Genomic DNA, 20,796 nt, shown 5'->3' with positions numbered 1-20,796 from the left:
GTAAGACTGAGTTGATGCAAAAATTTACTACTATCATTTCATCACAACAAGCAAAATCAAATTTGGTTTTTAAAAAAACTTCTTTACCATCAGCCAAGGTTATGGAGTTAGCAAGACAAAATGTACATCTACAAAACCTAACAGATTTTCTTTACTCTCCATCTCCCTTTTCACAAGAACTACATACCTGATTCATGAGTTTTTAAGAATTAAAATGTCTACATATTTTTTAACTTCATACCATGACATAAACCAATTATACACGCATAAGAATTTTAAAATGTTGGACATAATGTTTATAAACTACTATTTTAACTTAAAAAAGCTTTCAGGAGATTTCACTTGGCGTCTTTACATCAACCTTTGACAAGTGATGTAGCCCATTTTTATTCATTGCCTAAAATTGTCAGCAATTATGTGCGTCACTGGCCACCTGCAAATTCTGAATGCCTGCTCCAGCCATCATTGCAAAAACCAATGTCAGGAGGATTAATCTGAGAAAACACCGAGTCTGCTAATGGTTTCAGCAGGTGAAATCACCCAGATGGTGAATACAACAAACAGGCACAACAGTTTTGCCCAAACAGATGGCATACAAAATAATAAAGTCTGCTAAAGTTTTGCCTTTCTAACAAAACAGACAGGATCCCCTTGCATTAAAAAAATTCATAAACTGGTATTATTTTTCCGAGCTATGGCATCAAGGATCTAAGCAATGGGTTTAAAGATCTCTGTCATGTTCAAAACATATGAAAAGGCTGTGCAAATACTTCCATTAGTCTAGCGTTCTGACCCTAGGTTAGCTACTGAATGAATTACTCAGTGCTAATGATGTCTACAATTCCTGGCCTCAGACACTTATAATTTATACACCAAAATATCACATTAAACCCAGCCTTTTTATATTTGTCAGCAAACGGGCCAAGGATAACAAGCAGAAAGTAAACTTTAACGTTAAGTTTCAAATATTTCATGAGGTTATGGGAAAAAACAGTTCTTTTCAAAGAACACTTACATATTCAGGTTTTAGTTTTTTGTCACCTCCTCTTACTGCCACTTTCTCGAGTTTGTCAATAATAGGCATAATTAGTTCTTCATCCTTCAGTCTCAGTTCTTCATGAATAATTTCAATATCCCGAACAGGATCTACATTCCCTTCAATGTGAACAATTTCATCATCTTCAAAAGCTCCTGAAAGAAACATTTTGTGAAATTTTAAAATACAATTTCAGTTATTAAAAAGTTAAAGACACTCCACAGAACTGAATCTCCAAATTCCATCTAGATTGTAGTGGCAGAAATTGCTAATAAACTGAAGAAAGTAGTGGTATGTTTGCAGCGTATTAAAAATCGCCTTTAATTCTGAACTCGCCCATTCTTGTTTCTATGAGAAATTAAGTACAAATTTCAAAATAGCTGAATTCATCTGGCACAGCTCTTCTCAGAATCAATCTATTTTATCATTCGGGCTCCGACGGTGATTAGATAATGAACCACTCAGACACACAATTTACACAGCAGCTAATTTCATCGTCCTGATTCCAGGGTATAGATTTTAGGGGGCCATGAAAAGAGCAGATGACGGCGCATTTGTCATATGTGAGTGACAACTATTCACACAGTTTGAAGAAACGGTACTGGCCCTTATTAGGTACACATGCTATTATCACATATTTAAAGTACAGTTAGGGCCATAATTTTAAATTGCCAACTGGAAACATAAGGGTAAAACAACCAGATATTACTGGAGTATGTGTACTGACTCATGCCCTTCCATGTCATTTTTATTCAGCTTATGCAAAACAAACTGCATGAATGTGATTCCAAAGAGCTGCAACTATAAATTACCACAGTCAAAGAAAGCCATAAAAATCAGGCAACTATCAAGCAATGAAATATCAGTTTAATATAGATTGCAATTGCTGGACAGTTATTCTGAAAAGAATAGACTGTAGAGAACATAAAGGCCACCCTCACAAGTCAAGTATGATGATTCATTACTACAAAAGGTTACAGCATATTATGGATTTTTCTAAGTCAGTTGCAATTGATAAGAGTGGAACATCACCGCCTTATTTTTTCAGCACTTGATTTTCACTGTTGCAAGTTTTTGAGAATTAGAGTCAAAATCTCCAGTCGAAATCGTAGTTTGCTTAATTAAAAGAAGAATACCATTAGCTTTAGCAAAACAAGCCTAGTAATTTCTCGGAAATACATATATTAACTGTTCATTTTCAGTTTTGCCAGATATGCTGATCAAATGGCTGCAGGCCATGCTCACATGTGATTACTTTAACAAGCTATTAGAAGATCATTAGTAAATATGGAAGATAACCGTTCAGGGATGTATAGATTAGGTGGTTTTAGGGGTAAGGGTCTGGGTGGGATGCTCTGAAGTTCAGTGTGGACTTGTTGGGCCAAAGGGCCTGTTTCCACATTGCAGGGATTCTACGATTCTAAGATTCTTACTAAATTGGCTTTCATGAGGAAGTAATTTGGCAGAAAAAAGTTACATATCATACTGTAAAATAAAAATTCAGCATTTACTTCACAACTTTGCCCTACATAACAAAGTAAGTACAAATGATTAATTTGTAGTAAACTTGTATTTCCTGAATAGAGGCACAACAGTATATTTTCCAGGGCTAATAATTTTCAAGTACGGATCATAACACAGCAAGTTTTCATTCAGTAACTTCAGGCTATTTTCGATTATTCCTAATGATAACTGACGTAAAGGTCCTGACCAATATTGAGCTTAAAGCTGAGTTTGTACCAAAAAGGACAACAATAAAAAATGCATTTACACAGCCTTCAAAGGACTACTATTAAAAGGTTCAATCGACCTTTAGGTTGACGTTCTTATTTTAGAAATAATTTAGTAACATTTCTAGAGACAAAATAAATATTCAGATGGGAAAGAAGCAATCTCACATATTGATGGCTTGTCAAGTGCATATATGACTATATAAGGTGATTGCTAGGAAGGGCGCTTTGCCTAACATTTCAGAGCATCTACTACAGAGGACCTTTAAGCTACAAGCCAGGTGGGAACCAGAGAACGAGCAACACTGTGTAGAATACTAATACAACCCACTAAGAGGCAAAAGAAAAAGTTACACCTTAAAGAAGCTGCCATGGACACATGCCACAAACGTTCCACATTTAAAATTGACAATGGCATACCACACACCCATGCACCTTAAGATCATACATTGTTTATGACGACCATATTCTAAATGAATACTCGATTATAATGTAGTCAATATTGGATATATATGTAGAAGCAAACTTTGTACTGGAAAAACATTCTAACACAGGCCATAAAGTAGGTAGCCCATAACAACAAGTATTTTTTGCAGCTAAGGAAAATTTGAAATAAGGTACAGGTTATTGTTACAACACATTGATCCTTCTTAAATATGCAAATTGTGTCTGGAGAGAAGCAAATGTAACAGTATTGTTTAAGAAAGGAAGGAGGAGCTATGCCAGTTTATTACTTGTAGGTAGGGTTTTAAGATTAGCGAGATTATAGGAATGCATGTGCTAGTTCATGGCCAGGATAGATTTGCTGAAGGCAAATCACATCTGACAAGTTAAGGTTTTTTTCCTGACAATTTGAACAACTGGACAAAGAGATGTGTCACAGATTTCACAACATGTTGCTAAAAATTTATTAAAGTAAAAAAAAGCATATGTTACATAGGGAAATGTAGTAGAATGGATAAAGAGTTTATCAACAGATAGATAACAAAACAAAAAACAAAATCAAGTTATCATAAATGGATATTGCTCAGCCTGGAAAATAGTTGGAATTACTGTAGTCCAGAGGTTAGCATTATATTCGTTTCAGTTGATTTAGATTTAGGCATGAGAATAAAGTCTAAAATTTACCGCTAATTCAAAACAGTTTAGCAAGCAATAGAGAATAAAGTCTAAAATTTACTGCTAATTCAAAACAGTTTAGCAAGCAATACAGAAGACTGTAACATCTGATAGGAACATTGTAACATATCGTCAGGAAGAGTAGATAAATGAAGAAGATTCAACTGCAATGGAGAGATCCAAATAGTAGTACAGGCCAAACAAACCCTTAAAGGAAAGGTACTCAAGAGTTAGATCACCATAGATATTCCAGGGATTCAAATATTCAAGGCACTGGAAAAGTAGCTAGAGATAGCTGAGATCTTTTAAAAAATAAACTGGATAATATCCTGCATTTGATAAATCGGGGAACATTGTGACATCTATACAAAACATGGCAAGAGTTACAGTCAGGAGTACTTGACAATTCTTAGCATACTAATGTAGGAAGGTCATTAAAGAAAGAAGGATTTACATTTTTCAGAATAATACCTGGGATTGGAAAACCAAGACTGCTATTTTCAGTGGCGAACATTTAATAATATTTCTAAAACTATAAATATTTTAGTACAACAGGAATATACTTCTGTGAAATCAACAAGAGGCTTTTATTAAAATTAGCAGTTGCTTTCTTTATTATGCTTCGCACACTGCTAACCAAAATGTCAGATTTTTTAGAGAATGAAATGCTTTAGCAAAGATCAGAGAGTCAAAGCACAGATCACATTGCCATTTAAGCAAATATTTGGAGGAGAAAGGTGTAAAGACAACGTAGATGGTGAGGGAGCACATCAACATCGAAAAATAAATTAAAACTCCCAGTTATTGTCTGAAAGAATAACATCACAAGGTTTTCTGTTTTAAATCACATCTTTTACTGTATAAGAATTAAACAAAGCAAATACTAATTCACAATAAAATATTCATTCCTTAAACCCAAAATCTCAATGGGTCACTCCCCATTCCATTTTATCCACAACAGAATTATCTTGTATTTCCCTGGAATCTTAAGGCTTCTTCACTTCTCCTGGGAGCAAACTGGACATACAAAGCTCTCTGGCATTTACTTTGAGTCTCCTGCGTTTCTGGTATTCTTTGAGGCAAGAATTCTTGGGGTCCTTCCATCAGCATTTGGCCAGGTAACCATCTATCTCTCCTTAGGCACCTAAATGATTGCAGACACCCATGTACAAGCAAGGCCTTCATTGCCTTTTCGCTTATTGGTCTGTAACTCCTGGCAGCTTCCCCTCTCTGTCCATTTCCAAGCAGTTTCAGCAGCAGACTTAAATCTCTGTTGCTTGATGGAAAACACACAGAAAAACCCAAAACCAAAAAAAGCACCTCCCCTTCAATCTATCTCTGTTGCAATATGGGATGCCTGGAATGTCAAGTAGAAATTTCACTTAATTTCTTCACCTTCCAAACATATATTTTGATCAGAAAAGTATATGGATAAGGATTTTTCTGAAGAACGGACCTGACTCGAAACGTCAACATTCCTGCCCCTCTGATGCTGCCTGGTCTGCTGTATTCCTTTGGCTCCACACTTTGTTAACTCTGGATTCTTGAAGACTTTGTTTTGCTTTTAAGTTCTTATTTAAGCTGGGAAATTACATTAAGAAATTGTAGTGAATGGATAGAGATTGGTGTTGTTTACCTGGGCCAATCAGGGAGCCCCGGCTGACAGACATAAACAGGAAATTCAGACTATCCTCACTCATGGGACTGGCTCTGAGTTGGCTGGTCAGAGTCCATGTATTGTGGGCGTGTAAATAAAGGATGACTTGGTGACAGGATACCTGCCTCTGTGCAGTTATTTCAGCATTTAAACCACCTATAAAAGCAATTCTAGACCCCTCTTCTCCACCAAGGAATTCAAAGAGAGTTTAATTTTTCCAATTTCCCACTCAGATCATATTAACTGAACACAGCTCAACTTTTGAATTGTCATTAATTTAGGCCTGTCTATCATACTTTCAGAGTCAGGATACTTCCCAATTCATCATGCATTTCAAAATTCAATTCCCAAGCTAACTAAAAGTTATACTTCTAAAACAACGAAACCCGAAGTTAGACATTTTTACAACACTGGAATACGCCTTTTATCAACCAACATAAAAGAAAGCAATACATGAATGGCTTTCTGTGTTGTGCATTCATTCAGGAAGTAACCCACACCCATAAGCTCACACAAAAAAAAATTGCAAACTACCTGCACAATACATGATAATTTAATTACAAAAAGGATGCAGTACTGGATGGCTGCATGCCTGTTATCAATTCCCCCTTTACTTTGAGAAATGCAGCAGTGTGATAATATCAGATACTGTGTCTTGTAGTGTAATTCATGGAAATGAAAATGGTGGCACATACAAAAATGAAACAGATTTTCATATGTAACAGCATCTACTCCAGAAACTACAGAAGTTTTGTACCCAAAGTTCTCTGCTGGTTTATACTCACGTTCTTTCGCTGTCACCACCATCCTGGCTATTTTGCCTGCCTCTATAGGAACAAATAATTAATTGAGGTGTAGCTCAATGACTCTGATATTTCATCGAATAAACTATTAGTTACATGTAAACTTGTGTTGCTGAACACCAACAAGCTACTTGATACTGTTGTCAACTGAAGTTTAGTTCTGCGACTTATGTCTACAAACACAGAAAGATGAGGAATAGGGACTCTGGCCAATTTTCCTTAACTTTTTACAGATTCTTTGAAGCGAAAAGCTTTGTTTTAACCACCAGCCAACATCATAGAACAGGAATTTTCATCACTATTATTTATTGCATAAACTCATAGAATTAACAGGGTTTCGGTTACTCCACATTCTTTTAAACAAAGATAATTCCTTTACTGTTTATAATTGAAAATGGTCGAATGTTTAACAGAAAGGTTTTTAAAAATCTAACCGTATCTATTCATCGAAATCATTCTGAAAACTCAATAAGCACTATACACATCAAGCAGAGTTTGATAAGTATGATGGCAGGCTCTCCCAATAAAAGCAGAGTTTGATAAGTATGATGGCAGGCTCTCCCAATAAAAGACTAAGCATGCTGTCAGTGCTGCACACAAAGAAAACAGATCTGGAAGACAATGTACTGAAGTTGTTGGCCTCAGCAAAGGTAATGGGGATACCCCAATTGGCCAACTGTCCTGGAGAACAGAGAAATCTATCAAATTTCCACTACACTTTTTCTATTAATCCTCTGCTGAGAAAAGTGTGCACAATCACACAATTCATTGAAACCTCCTTGCTACTCATTATAGAAGTTCAGTGTTAAATGTGAGAAAAGTGCCGATGGGCTGCCAGCACTGGTAAGACCATACAGTCTGACAACAGTCAGCTCTTTCTGAATGGTAGTCAGAATCAGGACAGAAAATGGCATTGAAAGATAAAATGACATAACTAACAGAGGAGTAGGCTTATGTTTCTTGAGAATACTGCTTGCTCCCTGACACTAACAGTCTCCCTTGAATGCTGCCAAATACTTCTATGATACAATGCAAGACACCAAACTGTAAAAAAGCAGAGGACTCTAAATTACAAATTTCTGCTCCCAAAAACCAAATAAGGGTCTTTAACTAAAGGGTTGAGAAAATTGGGCCAATATGCTCTCATGTTCAGAAGAATAAGATGATCCAATTTAAATGTAAAAGATTCTGAGGGCTCATGTAAAGACACATGTTTTAATTTCTGTCTTATTTTTATTGTGGATTGAAATGGGAAGAGTACTTTTTTACTTAAAAGAAAAGACCACGGAGGAGATTGTTACACTTTTTAAAAACCAAACTGCCACCAATTAGAGTGCTGTTTACACTGCTGTTTGTTCAAACAGTGGGGGATATTTAGTTGCAGACAAACTGGCTTAGAGTTAAGTGTACAATCTGAGACTTGGCCAGCAACAAGTAGCTGATTTACAAGGATACACCATTACTGGCTCCACCCCTGCTTTTTTGACCTGTCTATCTCCTCTCCACCTATCTTCTCCTTTATCCATCTTCTATCTGCCTCCCCCTCTCTCCTGATTTATTTCAGAATCCCCTTCCCAACCCCCATTTCTGAAGAAGGGTCTAGACCCGAAATGTCAGCTTTCCTCCTCCTCTGATGCTGCTTGGCCTGCTGTGTTCATCCAGCTCTACACCTTGTTATCTCTTTACCCTGGCTGATTTACAACTAGTCTTTACTTCACAGACCCCCGATGACAAAGGCCTATCAACAACTGAGAGATTCATTCCCAGCTAGCTGAACAGTTTGTAGCTTTCAATGAGATAGCCATAACCTTTTGGACCTCTGGAAAAGAACAGGTTGCCTTTATCTCTTCGAAGCTTGATTAAAAAAAGCAATTACTTTTCCTCAACAGTCTATTTTCCCTCACTAGTTACTGTCACTCTTTTAACCAAAAGTCAGAGACTATAAGTCGTGAACCAATCTTTTAATGCTTCCTGCAGGCATGTGAAAGTAACTGGATGAGGCGTGGAGACAGAGACAGAGACAGAGAGAGGGACTAATGACCAGTCTTCATATTTTTTCTTCCACCTGTAACATTAATTTTTTTGCATCCGTCTGCATTGGTCTTCAAATGTGCACAGCAGGAGTTGTATATTGGAGTTACAGTACTCAGATTATATGTAAATGGTTTGTAACTGTTTTCTTTAGCTAGAATCTATTAATTTGTAACTAAAATGTCATGTTTGTATCATACAGAAATGTTGTCAGTGCTTTCTGTCATGGTATTTGACACTGCACAGATTGGGGAATTTAGATAATGGTGGTCACAGTTTTAGGCTAAAGGCCAATTATTTGGGACCGAGATGAGGAGAAATTGCTTCGAAGGATTGTGAATCTTTGGAATTTCTATCCTAGACAGTTGTAGACGTCTCACCGTTAAATAGATAACTAAGACAAGTAGATTTCTGGTGTTACAAAGAATCAAGAGTCATGGGGAATCAGCAGAAAATGAAGCTGAAGATCAACAAGAGTAGGCCATTCAGTCTTTCAATCCACATCACCACTGAACAACAATATGGCTGATCTTCCATGTCAGCACTATTTCTGTGCAGTATTCCTCTATCAATTGATCATTTTAATCTTTAAAAATCTCATGTCCCAAGTCTTCAACATACTCAACAACTGAGCCTCAACAGTTCTCTGGGTAGCGAGTTTTGAGAAGATTTGTAGCTCAGGTTGAGGTTCTGGGTGTGAGTTTGCTCACTGAGCTGGAAGGTTCGTTTTCAGACGTTTCGTCACCATTCTAGGTAACATCATCAGTGTGCCTCCAACGAAGCTTCGTGAGGCTCTCTGATGAAGGGTCTAGGCCCGAAACGTCAGCTTTTGTGCTTCTGAGATGCTGCTTGGCCTGCTGTGCTCATCCAGCTTCACACTTTGTTATCTTGGATTCTCCAGCATCTGCAGTTCCCATTATCTCTAACGATAGTCGTCTTTTCCTTAGGATGGGGTTTTCAAAACTAGGGGCCACATTTTTAAGGTGGGAGAACAGAGAAAAGACATGAGGCTTTTTTTTTACACAGAGGGTGGTTCACATGTGGAATGAACTTCCTAAGGAAGTGGTGGATATGGGTACAATTACAAAGTTTAAAAGACATTTGGATAAGTACACATATAGGGAAGGTTTGGAGGGATATGGAGCAGATAGGCAGAACTAGCTTAGTTTGGAATTACATTCAACATGGAGTAGTTGGACTGAAGGGTCTGTTTCCATGCTGTATGGCTATGACTTGCGAGTTCTATCCTGAATTTATAAAGTGAAGTTGATGGTAGATAGATTAAAAATGGTTCTCTAAGGAACTCTACAGTGCTATACTGGGTCCTTACTAAATGGTTGCCACAATGACCATCTTTACATCAGACCTGACTTCAACTACTTTGCTTTCTTTTTGCTACAGTTATTTCATTTTTTCAATGGCTTACTGGTACCACTCTTGATTGAAAATGGTCGTGTCAAGGGAACCTACTCTGACTTCTCTTCTGGTATTCATCCATCTCTAGATATTATGGTGTGATGCTGCTGGAGCTGAGTGATTTATGGAAGAGATAATCTGAACAATAGAAAGAAGATTCTTGATGACTGGGTGTTCCTTGATGACACCATTCAGAAATCCTTCTATCCCTTTGCTGCTGATTGAGTGAAAACCGATAAAGCGGGCATTGGTTGGGTTGTATTTGTCTTTCATTTATGGATAGGACAGATCTGTGCAATTTTCCACGTTATCTGACTAACACCAATCTCAAATCTGTACCGAAAGAGCTTCAGTAACAGTTGGGATCATTTTAATGTAATAACTTTCAGCCAGCGCAATCAGGCTTTTCTTAAAGTGAGCCAAACTAGCAGGACGCTAAAGACGAGAATGGGGATTTTGGAAGGTCAAGTAGAACTGCCCACCTGGAATTTTGGCTACAGACCCTCAACTGAGAATTTGTGCTTCACCATAGTTGAGGATGAAGATATTCACGAAGCTACATTCTCTTCCAGTTGTCTAACTGCCATCATCTTTATTGTCTGTATCGGAGCAGGAAATTTGCTCTCATTCGTTGGTTGTGAAACGACTTAGCTGTGTGTACAATCTATTATTTTCAGCAATCAAATTCAAAGAACAAACTTGCACTTCAAAGCACCTTTCACAACCCCAGGTCATTCCAAAGCAATTTACAGCCAATTATGTATTTCTGAAGTAAAAACAGAAACTGCTGGAAAAGCTCAGCAGGTCTGGCAACATCTGTGGAAAGAAATTATCTCTGATTTCTATCCACAGATGTTGTCAAATCTACTGAGCTTTTTCAGCTATTTCTGATTGTGTTTCCAATTTCCAGCATCTGCAGTTCTTTCAGTTTTTATTATGTACTTCAGAAGTGTAGTCACTGTTGTAACATGGGAACCAGCTAAGTTGTGCATACATCTTCATAGAAACTGCAATAATTATAATAAACAGATAATCTGTCCATGTTGGTTGATGAATAAATGTTGGTTAAGAGAACTCAACTACCCCTCTTTAAATTAGTGCCATGGAATCTTTTGTCTGAAAAGGAAGCCAAAGGCTCAATTCCAAACCTTGTCCAAAGGATGGTACATCAGACTGTGTAGCATCACTGGGTATTAAAGTAGTGTTAGCCTCGATAATTAATGCAGAAGGCTCATGAGCACTGATAAAGAAAAGGGCTTGCACTTTTGTAGTGGTTTCCCTTATCTCAACTAAGCACTTCTGAAATGTATACATCTCAGAATGTAATGTTGAATTTTAAATGTTGCCCCTTATTTGTGCATAAATTTTAAGTATACATAATGTCATACAAACTATCAAACAATTTTTGAAAAATACTCAGCTGATATAGTGTCATGCAGAAAGACACAACTTGAAAATAAGCATATGAAACTCTAACAAAAACCGCCACAGGCCAATAAATCAGGACCGACAAACAAGTTTAAAGTGGGTTTTTTCCCCTGTTTTTTTCTAATGCACAGTGCCACACCGTAGAAATATCGAATATAAACACAATATACATATTGAAATCTGTCTTTATCCCTTGGGCTGACTAAATGGATCTAGACATGTTTAGATCACAGATCTATTCTCAAACCCATGCAAACGATGACCGGATTGAGGATGAAAACAGAATAAAAGTTAACTAGTTAGAAATAGCAAAACTAATTGTAAGAGCTTGCATAAGTACTGCAAATAGATACAAAATAATGAAAGTAAATATGAGCCTCAGAGGCTTAAATCGGATAAATTCTAATGGGAAAGAGGGAAACGGCAGAGCAAATTAACATATTTTGGCTGTATTCACTATAAAGACACAAAAGTTACAACAGAAATAGCAGGGAGCCAAGGTTATAAGTGAGAACAAGAAACTTATGCTATGGCACTTCTAGTTACCATCTAAATACACCGTAACTGTTGTGTTGATTCCCACATGTACAACTCTTTCAGAAGTGAATTTCATATACTCACCATCCTCCGAGTGAAAAAATACTTCATTAATTTCCTTCTAAAGCTCTTGGCCTTTACCTTAAACCTTCTATACTTTTATTGGTCCCTCTAAAGGGGAAAAGTTTCTTCTTGTCTACTGTCTGGGCCCCTCCATTTTGTACACCTCAATCAGGTACCTACTCAGCTATCTCCACTCTAAGATGATCAACCCCAGCCCATTTGATCTGTATTCATAGCTGAAACACTCTAGCACAGGCCATATCCTGGTGAATCTCCTCTGCACTCACTCAAGTGCAATCACATCCTTTCTTCACTTCCTTTAGCATCATCTTTGTAATTGACTATGATTGTAAATTGCAGGAACATGCCAAGTTTCCTGCGACAACACTTTTAATCCTGTAATGTGTCCTACCATGAAAGGGCAAAGGCAGCAAACACATGGAACCACCATTACCTGAAAAACTATTGCCTTCAGGCCTGCCACAAACACCAGTTCCAATCCAGCAAATCCATCCCGTTCTTTCGGCACTAACTCAAACTGCACCAGATAGGCAGGCAAACTGACCCAGTGACAAGCTTCTGGTCCACATGCTCTCTGTCAGCAAGACCAATTACTGTGCCTTCTAATGTCCTTCAACCAGTTTCTCCTTCTCTTACCCATCTATTCCAATGCTCTCCTAGCTGGCCTCCATAAAACTAATCTTATGCAAAGTGAACACGTCTGCATTCTTTCTCAGATAATAAAATGTGAGGCTGGATGAACACAGCAGGCAAATGGACATCAGTTACAAGCTGGTTGCCTGAGATGGAGACTGAGAGGTCCAGGAAGGTGAGGGATGTGCTGGAGATGGCCCAGGTGAACTGAAGGTTGGGGTGGAAGGTGTTGGTGAAGTGGATGAACTGTTCGAGCTCCTCTGGGGAGCAAGAGGCGGCGCCGATACAGTCATCAATGTACCGGAGGAAGAGGTGGGGTTTGGGGCCTGTGTAGGTGCGGAAGAGGGACTGTTCCACGTAACCTACAAAGAGGCAGGCATAGCTGGGGCCCATGCGGGTGCCCATGGCCACCCCCCTAGTCTGTAGGAAGTGGGAGCACATCCCTCACCTTCCTGGACCTCTCAGTCTCCATCTCAGGCAACCAGCTTGTAACTGATGTCCATTTCAAGCCCACCGACTCCCACAGCTACCTAGAATACATCTCCTCCCACCCACCCTCCTGCAAAAATTCCATCCCCTATTCCCAATTCCTCCGCCTCCGCCGCATCTGCTCCCACGATAAGACGTTCCACTCCCGCACATCCCAGATGTCCAAGTTCTTCAAGGACCGCAACTTTCCCCCCACAGTGATCGAGAACGCCCTTGACCGCGTCTCCCGTATTTCCCGCAACACATCCCTCACACCCCGCCCCCCGCCACAACCGCCCAAAGAGGATCCCCCTCGTTCTCACACACCACCCTACCAACCTCCGGATACAACGCATCATCCTCCGACACTTCCGCCATTTACAATCCGACCCCACCACCCAAGACATTTTTCCATCCCCACCCCTGTCTGCTTTCCGGAGACACCACTCTCTCCGTGACTCCCTTGTTCGCTCCACACTGCCCTCCAACCCCACCACACCCGGCACCTTCCCCTGCAACCGCAGGAAATGCTACACTTGCCCCCACACCTCCTCCCTCACCCCTATCCCAGGCCCCAAGATGACATTCCACATTAAGCAGAGGTTCACCTGCACATCTGCCAATGTGGTATACTGCATCCACTGTACCCGGTGTGGCTTCCTCTACATTGGGGAAACCAAGCGGAGGCTTGGAGACCGCTTTGCAGAACACCTCCGCTCAGTTCGCAACAAACAACTGCACCTCCCAGTCGCAAACCATTTCCACTCCCCCTCCCATTCTCTAGATGACATGTCCATCATGGGCCTCCTGCACTGCCACAATGATGCCACCCGAAGGTTGCAGGAACAGCAACTCATATTCCGCCTGGGAACCCTGCAGCCTAATGGTATCAATGTGGACTTCACCAGTTTCAAAATCTCCCCTCCCCCCACTGCACCACACAACCAGCCCAGCTCTTCCCCCCCACCCACTGCATCCCAAAACCAGTCCAACCTGTCTCTGCCTCCCTAACCGGTTCTTCCTCTCACCCATCCCTTCCTCCCACCCCAAGCCGCACCCCCATCTACCTACTAACCTCATCCCACCTCCTTGACCTGTCCGTCTTCCCTGGACTGACCTATCCCCTCCCTACCTCCCCACCTATACTCTCTCCACCTATCTTCTTTACTCTCCATCTTCGGTCCGCCTCCCCCTCTCTCCCTATTTATTCCAGTTCCCTCTCCCCACCCCCCTCTCTGATGAAGGGTCTAGGCCCGAAACGTCAGCTTTTGTGCTCCTGAGATGCTGCTTGGCCTGCTGTGTTCATCCAGCCTCACATTTTATTATCTTCGAATTCTCCAGCATCTGCAGTTCCCATTATCTCTGCATTCTTTCTCATACCAGTCCAGCCTATTTCACACCCCTACTTGATGACCAGTCATCTCTCTTAAAATTCTCAAGTTCAAAGCTTTCCATGTCTTGACCCTTTCTAAACCTCCATCCCTGCAGCTCAGGAAGAGCTTAGTGTTCCTCCAATTCTAAATACCTTCCAATTGTCAATTTTAGCTCTGGAAATCCTTTCCCAAACTTCTCTTCCCCCTTCTTTCTTGGAGTCATGTAAAATCTCTCCCTTTGATTACCTGTTTGATTATGTGTCTTGTATTGCCTTCGGGAATTTTATTTTAACTGCATAAGACATCTACAAGCTACATTGATTTTGTTGATTGTTGATTTTATGTTGATTTTAATTCAACAAATACTCTTTTCCAACATAAACAAACTACATAAACCACAAGGGATTCCTATTGTAATTTAAATTAACAACTCTTCAAAATCCAAAAGGAGTCTCAACATAATGTCATCAATACTGTGACGTGCATCAATCGGTTTTAAACATGCCTACCAATGTGATTTCTATTTCTGTTAGATAGGTTTACTGGTCTAAAAGTAGATGTTTCAACTTCACCCAAACAAAATAGCAGAGCAAGCATTTGTTTATGTAACATGGTGCTCAGAGGTTCAAACAGCCCAAGCACAACTTGCATATTATACATTCCATAGCTATTCATGATTCTGTGACCTGCTGGGTTTAACTTACAACTATATAAGTAGGAAATTAAAATGCAGATGCACTTCGTGACATTTAATTCCAATTAAGGATTATTCCAAAAAAAACACTTGTGTCAGCGAGGCCAACTGTAGAACAGAGCGAGGGAAAACTGGTTCCCTACCTGGTACAGTTCAAGTGCAGTTCTTAGCAAGTTCACCAAGAAGCAACTAGAACTGGCTTCTGTGAAGTGTCTGCAAGCTGGACTTCTTTCTTTCAAAAGGAGGACAGCCTTGATACAGGGACTAATGGGAAACGCAAGATAATAGCCAAGATGGGGAAATTTTAAAAAAATCAAAATACAGAAGACAACAAATCCAAATATTAGCATTATTTTACTATAAATCTAGTTTCAACAGCTGCAGTCAGCATAAAATATTCTAGAGAATCAAGCATTTTTACGAAAATGCTCATGTATCAATTAAAAATGGACATGGACTCAACAGCAAGTTACTTCACTATTCCATGTCATCTACAAACAGCTTTTAAATTCAACATCCATCCACAAACCAAAATCACTTTTCATTTAAATAATTAACTATTTTAGCTCTAACAAGTGCCCATGACATTTTTTTTATTTTGTCATTTGTGGGATGTGGTCATCACTGGCTGGCCAGCATTTATTACCCATCCCTGGTTGCCATTGAGAAGCTGGTGGTGAGATGCCTACTTCAACTGCTGCAGTTCACCTGCTGTGGGCTGACTCACAATGTCATTAGGGAGGGAATTCCAGGATTTTGACCCAGCAACAGTGAAGGAATGGCAATATATTTCCAAGTTAGTGTGATGAGTGGCTTGGAGGGGAGCTTTAAGATGATGGTGTTACCATGTATCTGCTGCCCTTAAACCTTCTAAATGGAGGTGACTGTGGATTTGGAAGATGCTGTCTAAGAATCTTTGGTGAATTGCTGCAGTGCATCTTATAAATAGTACACACTGTTGCTACTGAGCATCAGTGGTGGAGTGAGTGAATGATTGTGGATATAGTGTCAATCAAGTGGACTAATTTGTCCTAGGCAGACTGTAAACTTTAAAGATTAAACATAACCTACATTGATGAAGCAACAATCTCCGTAAGCCACAAATCACCCAATGAAATCACTACAGTAAAAAAAAGGTTTCAAACATGGAATTAGTAGGCAACAGGGAGAAAACAGTTGTGCTCAATTATCCTGCACAAACCAAATTACAATTTGAATAAATTGAGAGAGTCTTAACATCATAATATATTATAATTTATGCTGGTCAGAAGCAATGTACGTTAATATGGAGGGCCCATACTCTGCAAACAAAAGGAGTACCTAGTCATACAGCACAGAAACTGACCCTTCGGTCCAATTCGTCCATGCTGAGCAGTTTTCCTAAACTAAACTAGCCCCATTTGCTTGCATTTGGCCCCTATCCCTCTAAATGATTCCTATTCATGTACCAGTCCATGTCTTTTAAAATGTTGTATCTGTACCTGCATTTATCATTTCCTCTGGCAGTTCATTCCATATACACACCACCCTCTGTGAAAATGTTGCCCTTCATTTCTTTTAAATCTTTCCCCTCTGACCTTAAACTAATGCTCTCTAGTTTTGAACTTACCTACCCGAGGAAAAAGAGCTCTGCTATTCATTTTATCAATGCCCCTAATGATTTTATAAACCTCTATAAAGTCACTCCTCAATCTCCTACACTCCTGGGATAAAAGTCCCATCCTATCCAGCCTCTCTTGATAACTCAAACCCTCCAGTCCTGATAACATTCTTGTAAGTCGTTTCTGCATCCTTTCCAATTTAATAACATTCTTCCTCTCACACTGCACACAGTACTCCAAAACAGGACCCACCAATTTCCTGCACAGCCACAACATGATGTGCCAACACCTATACACAATGATCTGACCAATGAATGCAAGCCTTCCAGGTGCCTTCTTCACTACTGTATCCACCCATGACGTCACTTTGCAGGAACAATATACCTACTCCAAGGTCTCTCTCTGTTCGACAATACTGTCCAGGTCTCTACAATTAACTATATAAATCCTGCCCCGGTTTGTCTTAAAAAAATGCAACACCTTGCCTAAATTAAACTCCATCTGCCATTCCTTGGCCCAGTGGGCAAACTGAGCAAGATCCCATTGTATTCTTAGATAACCTTTTTCACTTTCCAATGTACGAACAACTTTAGTGTCATCCGCAAACTTACCAACCATGCTTCCGATATTTTCATCCAAATCAGTTGTATAAATGAAAAACAACAGTGGAACCAGCACAGATCCCTGCAGAACACCGCTGGTCACAGGCTGTAAAACAACCATCCACCACCAACCACTGTCTCCTACCATCAAACCATTTTGTACTCAATTGGCAAGCTCTCCCTGGATCCCATGTGATCTAACCTTACTAACTAGTCTACCATGCAGAACTTGTCAAAGACCTTATTAAAGCCCATGTAGACAATGTCCACCACTCTACCCTCATATATCTATTTGGTCACATCCTCAAAAGCCTCAAACAAGTTTGCGGACACAATTTCCCACACACAAAGTCATATTGACTATCCCTAATCAATCCGTGCCTTTTCAAATCCCTGTAAATCCTGACTGTCAGAAGCCTCTCTAACAACTTACCAACATCAGACTCACTGGTCCCTAGTTCCCTGACTTTTCTTTGAAGCCTTTCTTAAATAAAGGCTTAACATTACTCATCCTCCAGTCTTTCAACACCTCACCATTGCCTGTAGATGATACAAGTATCTCTGCTTGGCGTCCCGCAATTCATTCCCTCGCTTTCCACAATGTCCTAGAAATTGCTTGTTCAGAACCACAAGATTTATCTAGCTTTATGCATTTGAAGACCACCAGCACCTCCTTTTCCATAACGTGGACTCTTTTCAAGACACCATAATTTATTTCCTGAGGTTGCTAGCTTCTATGTCATTCTCCACAATAAATATCAATGCAAATCATTCATTTAGTATCTCATATCTGTGATTCTACATGTAGATGGCCTCATTGGTCTTTAAGGGGCCCTATTCTCTCCCTAGTTACTCTTTTGCTCTCAATGTACTTGTAGACTATAGTTGGATTCTCCTTAACCTTATAGACCAAAGTTAATTGATATCCCCTTCTTGCTTCCCAACTTCCTTCTTAAGTGTGCCCCTACTCCCCCTATATTCTTGAAGGAATTCCTTTGACCCCAGCTGCCTATACCTGACATATGCCTTTTTCTTATTCTTGACACAGCCTCAATATTTCTAGTCATCCGGTCTTCTCTACTCCTACCAGCCTAGTCCTTCACCCCAACAGGAAAATCCTGTCTCAGAACTTGTTATCTCACTTTTGAAAGCTGCCCAAATGCCAATTGTCCCTTTAACAGCAAACTGCTTCCCCAACCAACTTTTGAAAGCTCCTATCTAATGTCAAAATTGACCTTGCTCCAATTTAGAACTTTAACTTTTATATAAGGCCTATTCTTTTTATTAACTGTTTTACACTAATAGAATTATGGATACTGGTCCCAAAGAGCTCCCCGCTAACACCTTAGTCACATGCCCTGCCTTATTCCCTAGGAAGTCGAATTTCGCTCCTTCTCGACTAGGTTTATCTACGTATTGATAAAGTAAAGTTTCTTGAACACACATATAACAAATTCCTCACCATCCAAGCCCTTAATGTTATGGTAGTCCCAGTCTATGTTTGGAAGGGTATAATCCCCGAGTGTTACAACACTTTTTTTAAACAGATATCCGCGATCTCCGTATATATTTGCTCCTCAGTTTCTCGCTAACTACCGGGAGGCCTGTAGTACAATCCCATTAATGTGATCATTCCCTTCTTACTTCTCAGTTCTACCCATATAACTTCACTGAGTAATCCCTGAGGAATGTCCTCTCTAAGTACAGCAGTGAGGATTTCCCTAATGCAAAACGCCACTCTCCTTCTTCTGTTGCCTCCTTTTCTGTCCTTCCTACAGCATCTGTACCCTACAATTTCGAGCCAGCAGTTCTGTCCCTCCCTCGGTCATGTTTCGGTAATGCCTCTCTTTTCAGCATTAGTAATATTTTGCACTACTGGGAAATTATATGGTTATTCATTTTCAAGATCCTAGTCTGCATAATATTTGTTGATTAATTACTGTTGTGAATTTTCAAACTTCAGATTCTGGGGATTGCCAAGAGCCTTTCACATATAGAAGCTTCACTGACTCAACAAGTTAAAAAGAACTAGCTAATTATATACAGTAACTGACTGGAGGCAGTTAGAATGTAATACTCGTTTAACAGTTGAAACAGTCAAAGCATCATTAGATTGAGACAATTTCTACAAATACAGCGAGCTCTCTACAGTTCCTTCTTTTAGAATCCTAGGATGTAGACGCATTCTCCAGCAAGGAGTCACTACTTCAGCCAACAAAAAAGTCAGATACAAATACATTACAGAAAACAAAATCCTGAATTGGGACACTTCTGCGATCAATTCTTTAAAGTGCATATAAGACTTGCAGGTAGACCTATACTTTTTTGGCCTGAGAAGGCAGCACAGGCTTCTAAATTGAGTCATCAGGGACATTAAGTACACACTTTCCCATTTTGTGGGAGTGCATACAGTGAAAATATTAAAGATTACATTGTTATCAAAGCACTACATTTGGTATACTACTGTGGGAAAATTTTAATGCTATTTATTCGCATGAATTCAAAAGATGGCAGACTAACTGGTCCAATCAGGAACTGCCAAGTGAAAAAATGCAACACATTTCTGAAACCATAACGCTGGATCATTTTGATTTTTCACTAGCAGATTAGAAAGTGTGCATGTATTATGTTGAAAAAAAAAACTGGAGCCTTTATAGCCTTTAAAATCTCGGACATCTGATTTTCTTGATCTCATAACAAAACTGTTTACTGCATCCTACTCTTCTTGCTGTACATCCTCATACACTTGAATATAAAAGCTGCAGTGATCATTAAAGTAATTAATAGTAAATCTATATTGTGCCTCACTTTATTTAAAGAGCACCCTGTAACTCTGATTTTAAAATCGTACATTTTTGTTACTGAACTACATTGCTCCAAGTTTCCATTCCAAAAATTGGAAATGGCAAGTAAACCATTTCTTTATTCACACTCCCAGAACCACAAGATTTATTCTTTTCACAAATAATTAAAATCTTACTTTGGGGAATTCTAATGAGCAGCTGAATGCAAAACAGCTTATAACATATTGACTGTTTCTATTTTGAGACTTGCACATTCCAGTGTAATTTACTTTAATTTTACCTAATAGAACCCATCCTTCTCACCATCTTCATTCAACCTGAATAGCTCTGTTCCACGTATAATACAAGGTAAATCACTACAATTAGATCGCCAATGATTGCATCTAGCTGGCCAATAAAAAAAAGCAACAGTTAAAAGACCATGGTACAAAGCAAAGCTGGAATAAAAACTATGAAAATACTAGCTTAAGAAGTCAAATTTACTGCCGCATTTAACATCATTCCACTTGGACTGAACTGTATTTTCAAAAAGGCCATTCACAGCTTAAATGTTTACTTTTAAATAAACCTCCTTATTTATTATAACACATTTATTGATAAGCTACTCAATTTTGATACTGAAATATAAAATTACTGACTCGTGTTTCTTCTAGTCCCATGTGCTATTATTTTGGAACATCAGTCCAAATTATTTTAATTGTTACTAGGAACACATTATTAATAACCTTCCACCAGGATGGATTTCCAGTGTAACACGCACTGGAAAAGAATGGCATTTGG

General features: G+C 39.2%; 1 protein-coding gene across 3 annotated transcripts in view; it reads right to left on the bottom strand.

Annotated features, from left to right (window-relative positions):
* The window catches only part of ola1 (Obg-like ATPase 1), a 203,930-nt gene that overhangs the window by 90,228 nt on the left and 92,906 nt on the right, over positions 1-20,796 (bottom strand). For all 3 annotated transcript variants that reach the window (XM_048535257.2, XM_048535258.2, XM_059647216.1), the window contains one exon: positions 1,016-1,191. In XM_048535257.2, the coding sequence (XP_048391214.1) occupies positions 1,016-1,191 (176 nt within the window). The remainder of the gene's footprint in view (positions 1-1,015; positions 1,192-20,796) is intronic.

Source organism: Stegostoma tigrinum, chromosome 7 (assembly GCF_030684315.1).
Source record: "Stegostoma tigrinum isolate sSteTig4 chromosome 7, sSteTig4.hap1, whole genome shotgun sequence".
Lineage (NCBI taxonomy): Eukaryota > Metazoa > Chordata > Chondrichthyes > Orectolobiformes > Stegostomatidae > Stegostoma > Stegostoma tigrinum.
Note: the sequence above shows the minus strand (reverse complement) of the source record. Positions and strands in the feature narration are given on the sequence as shown.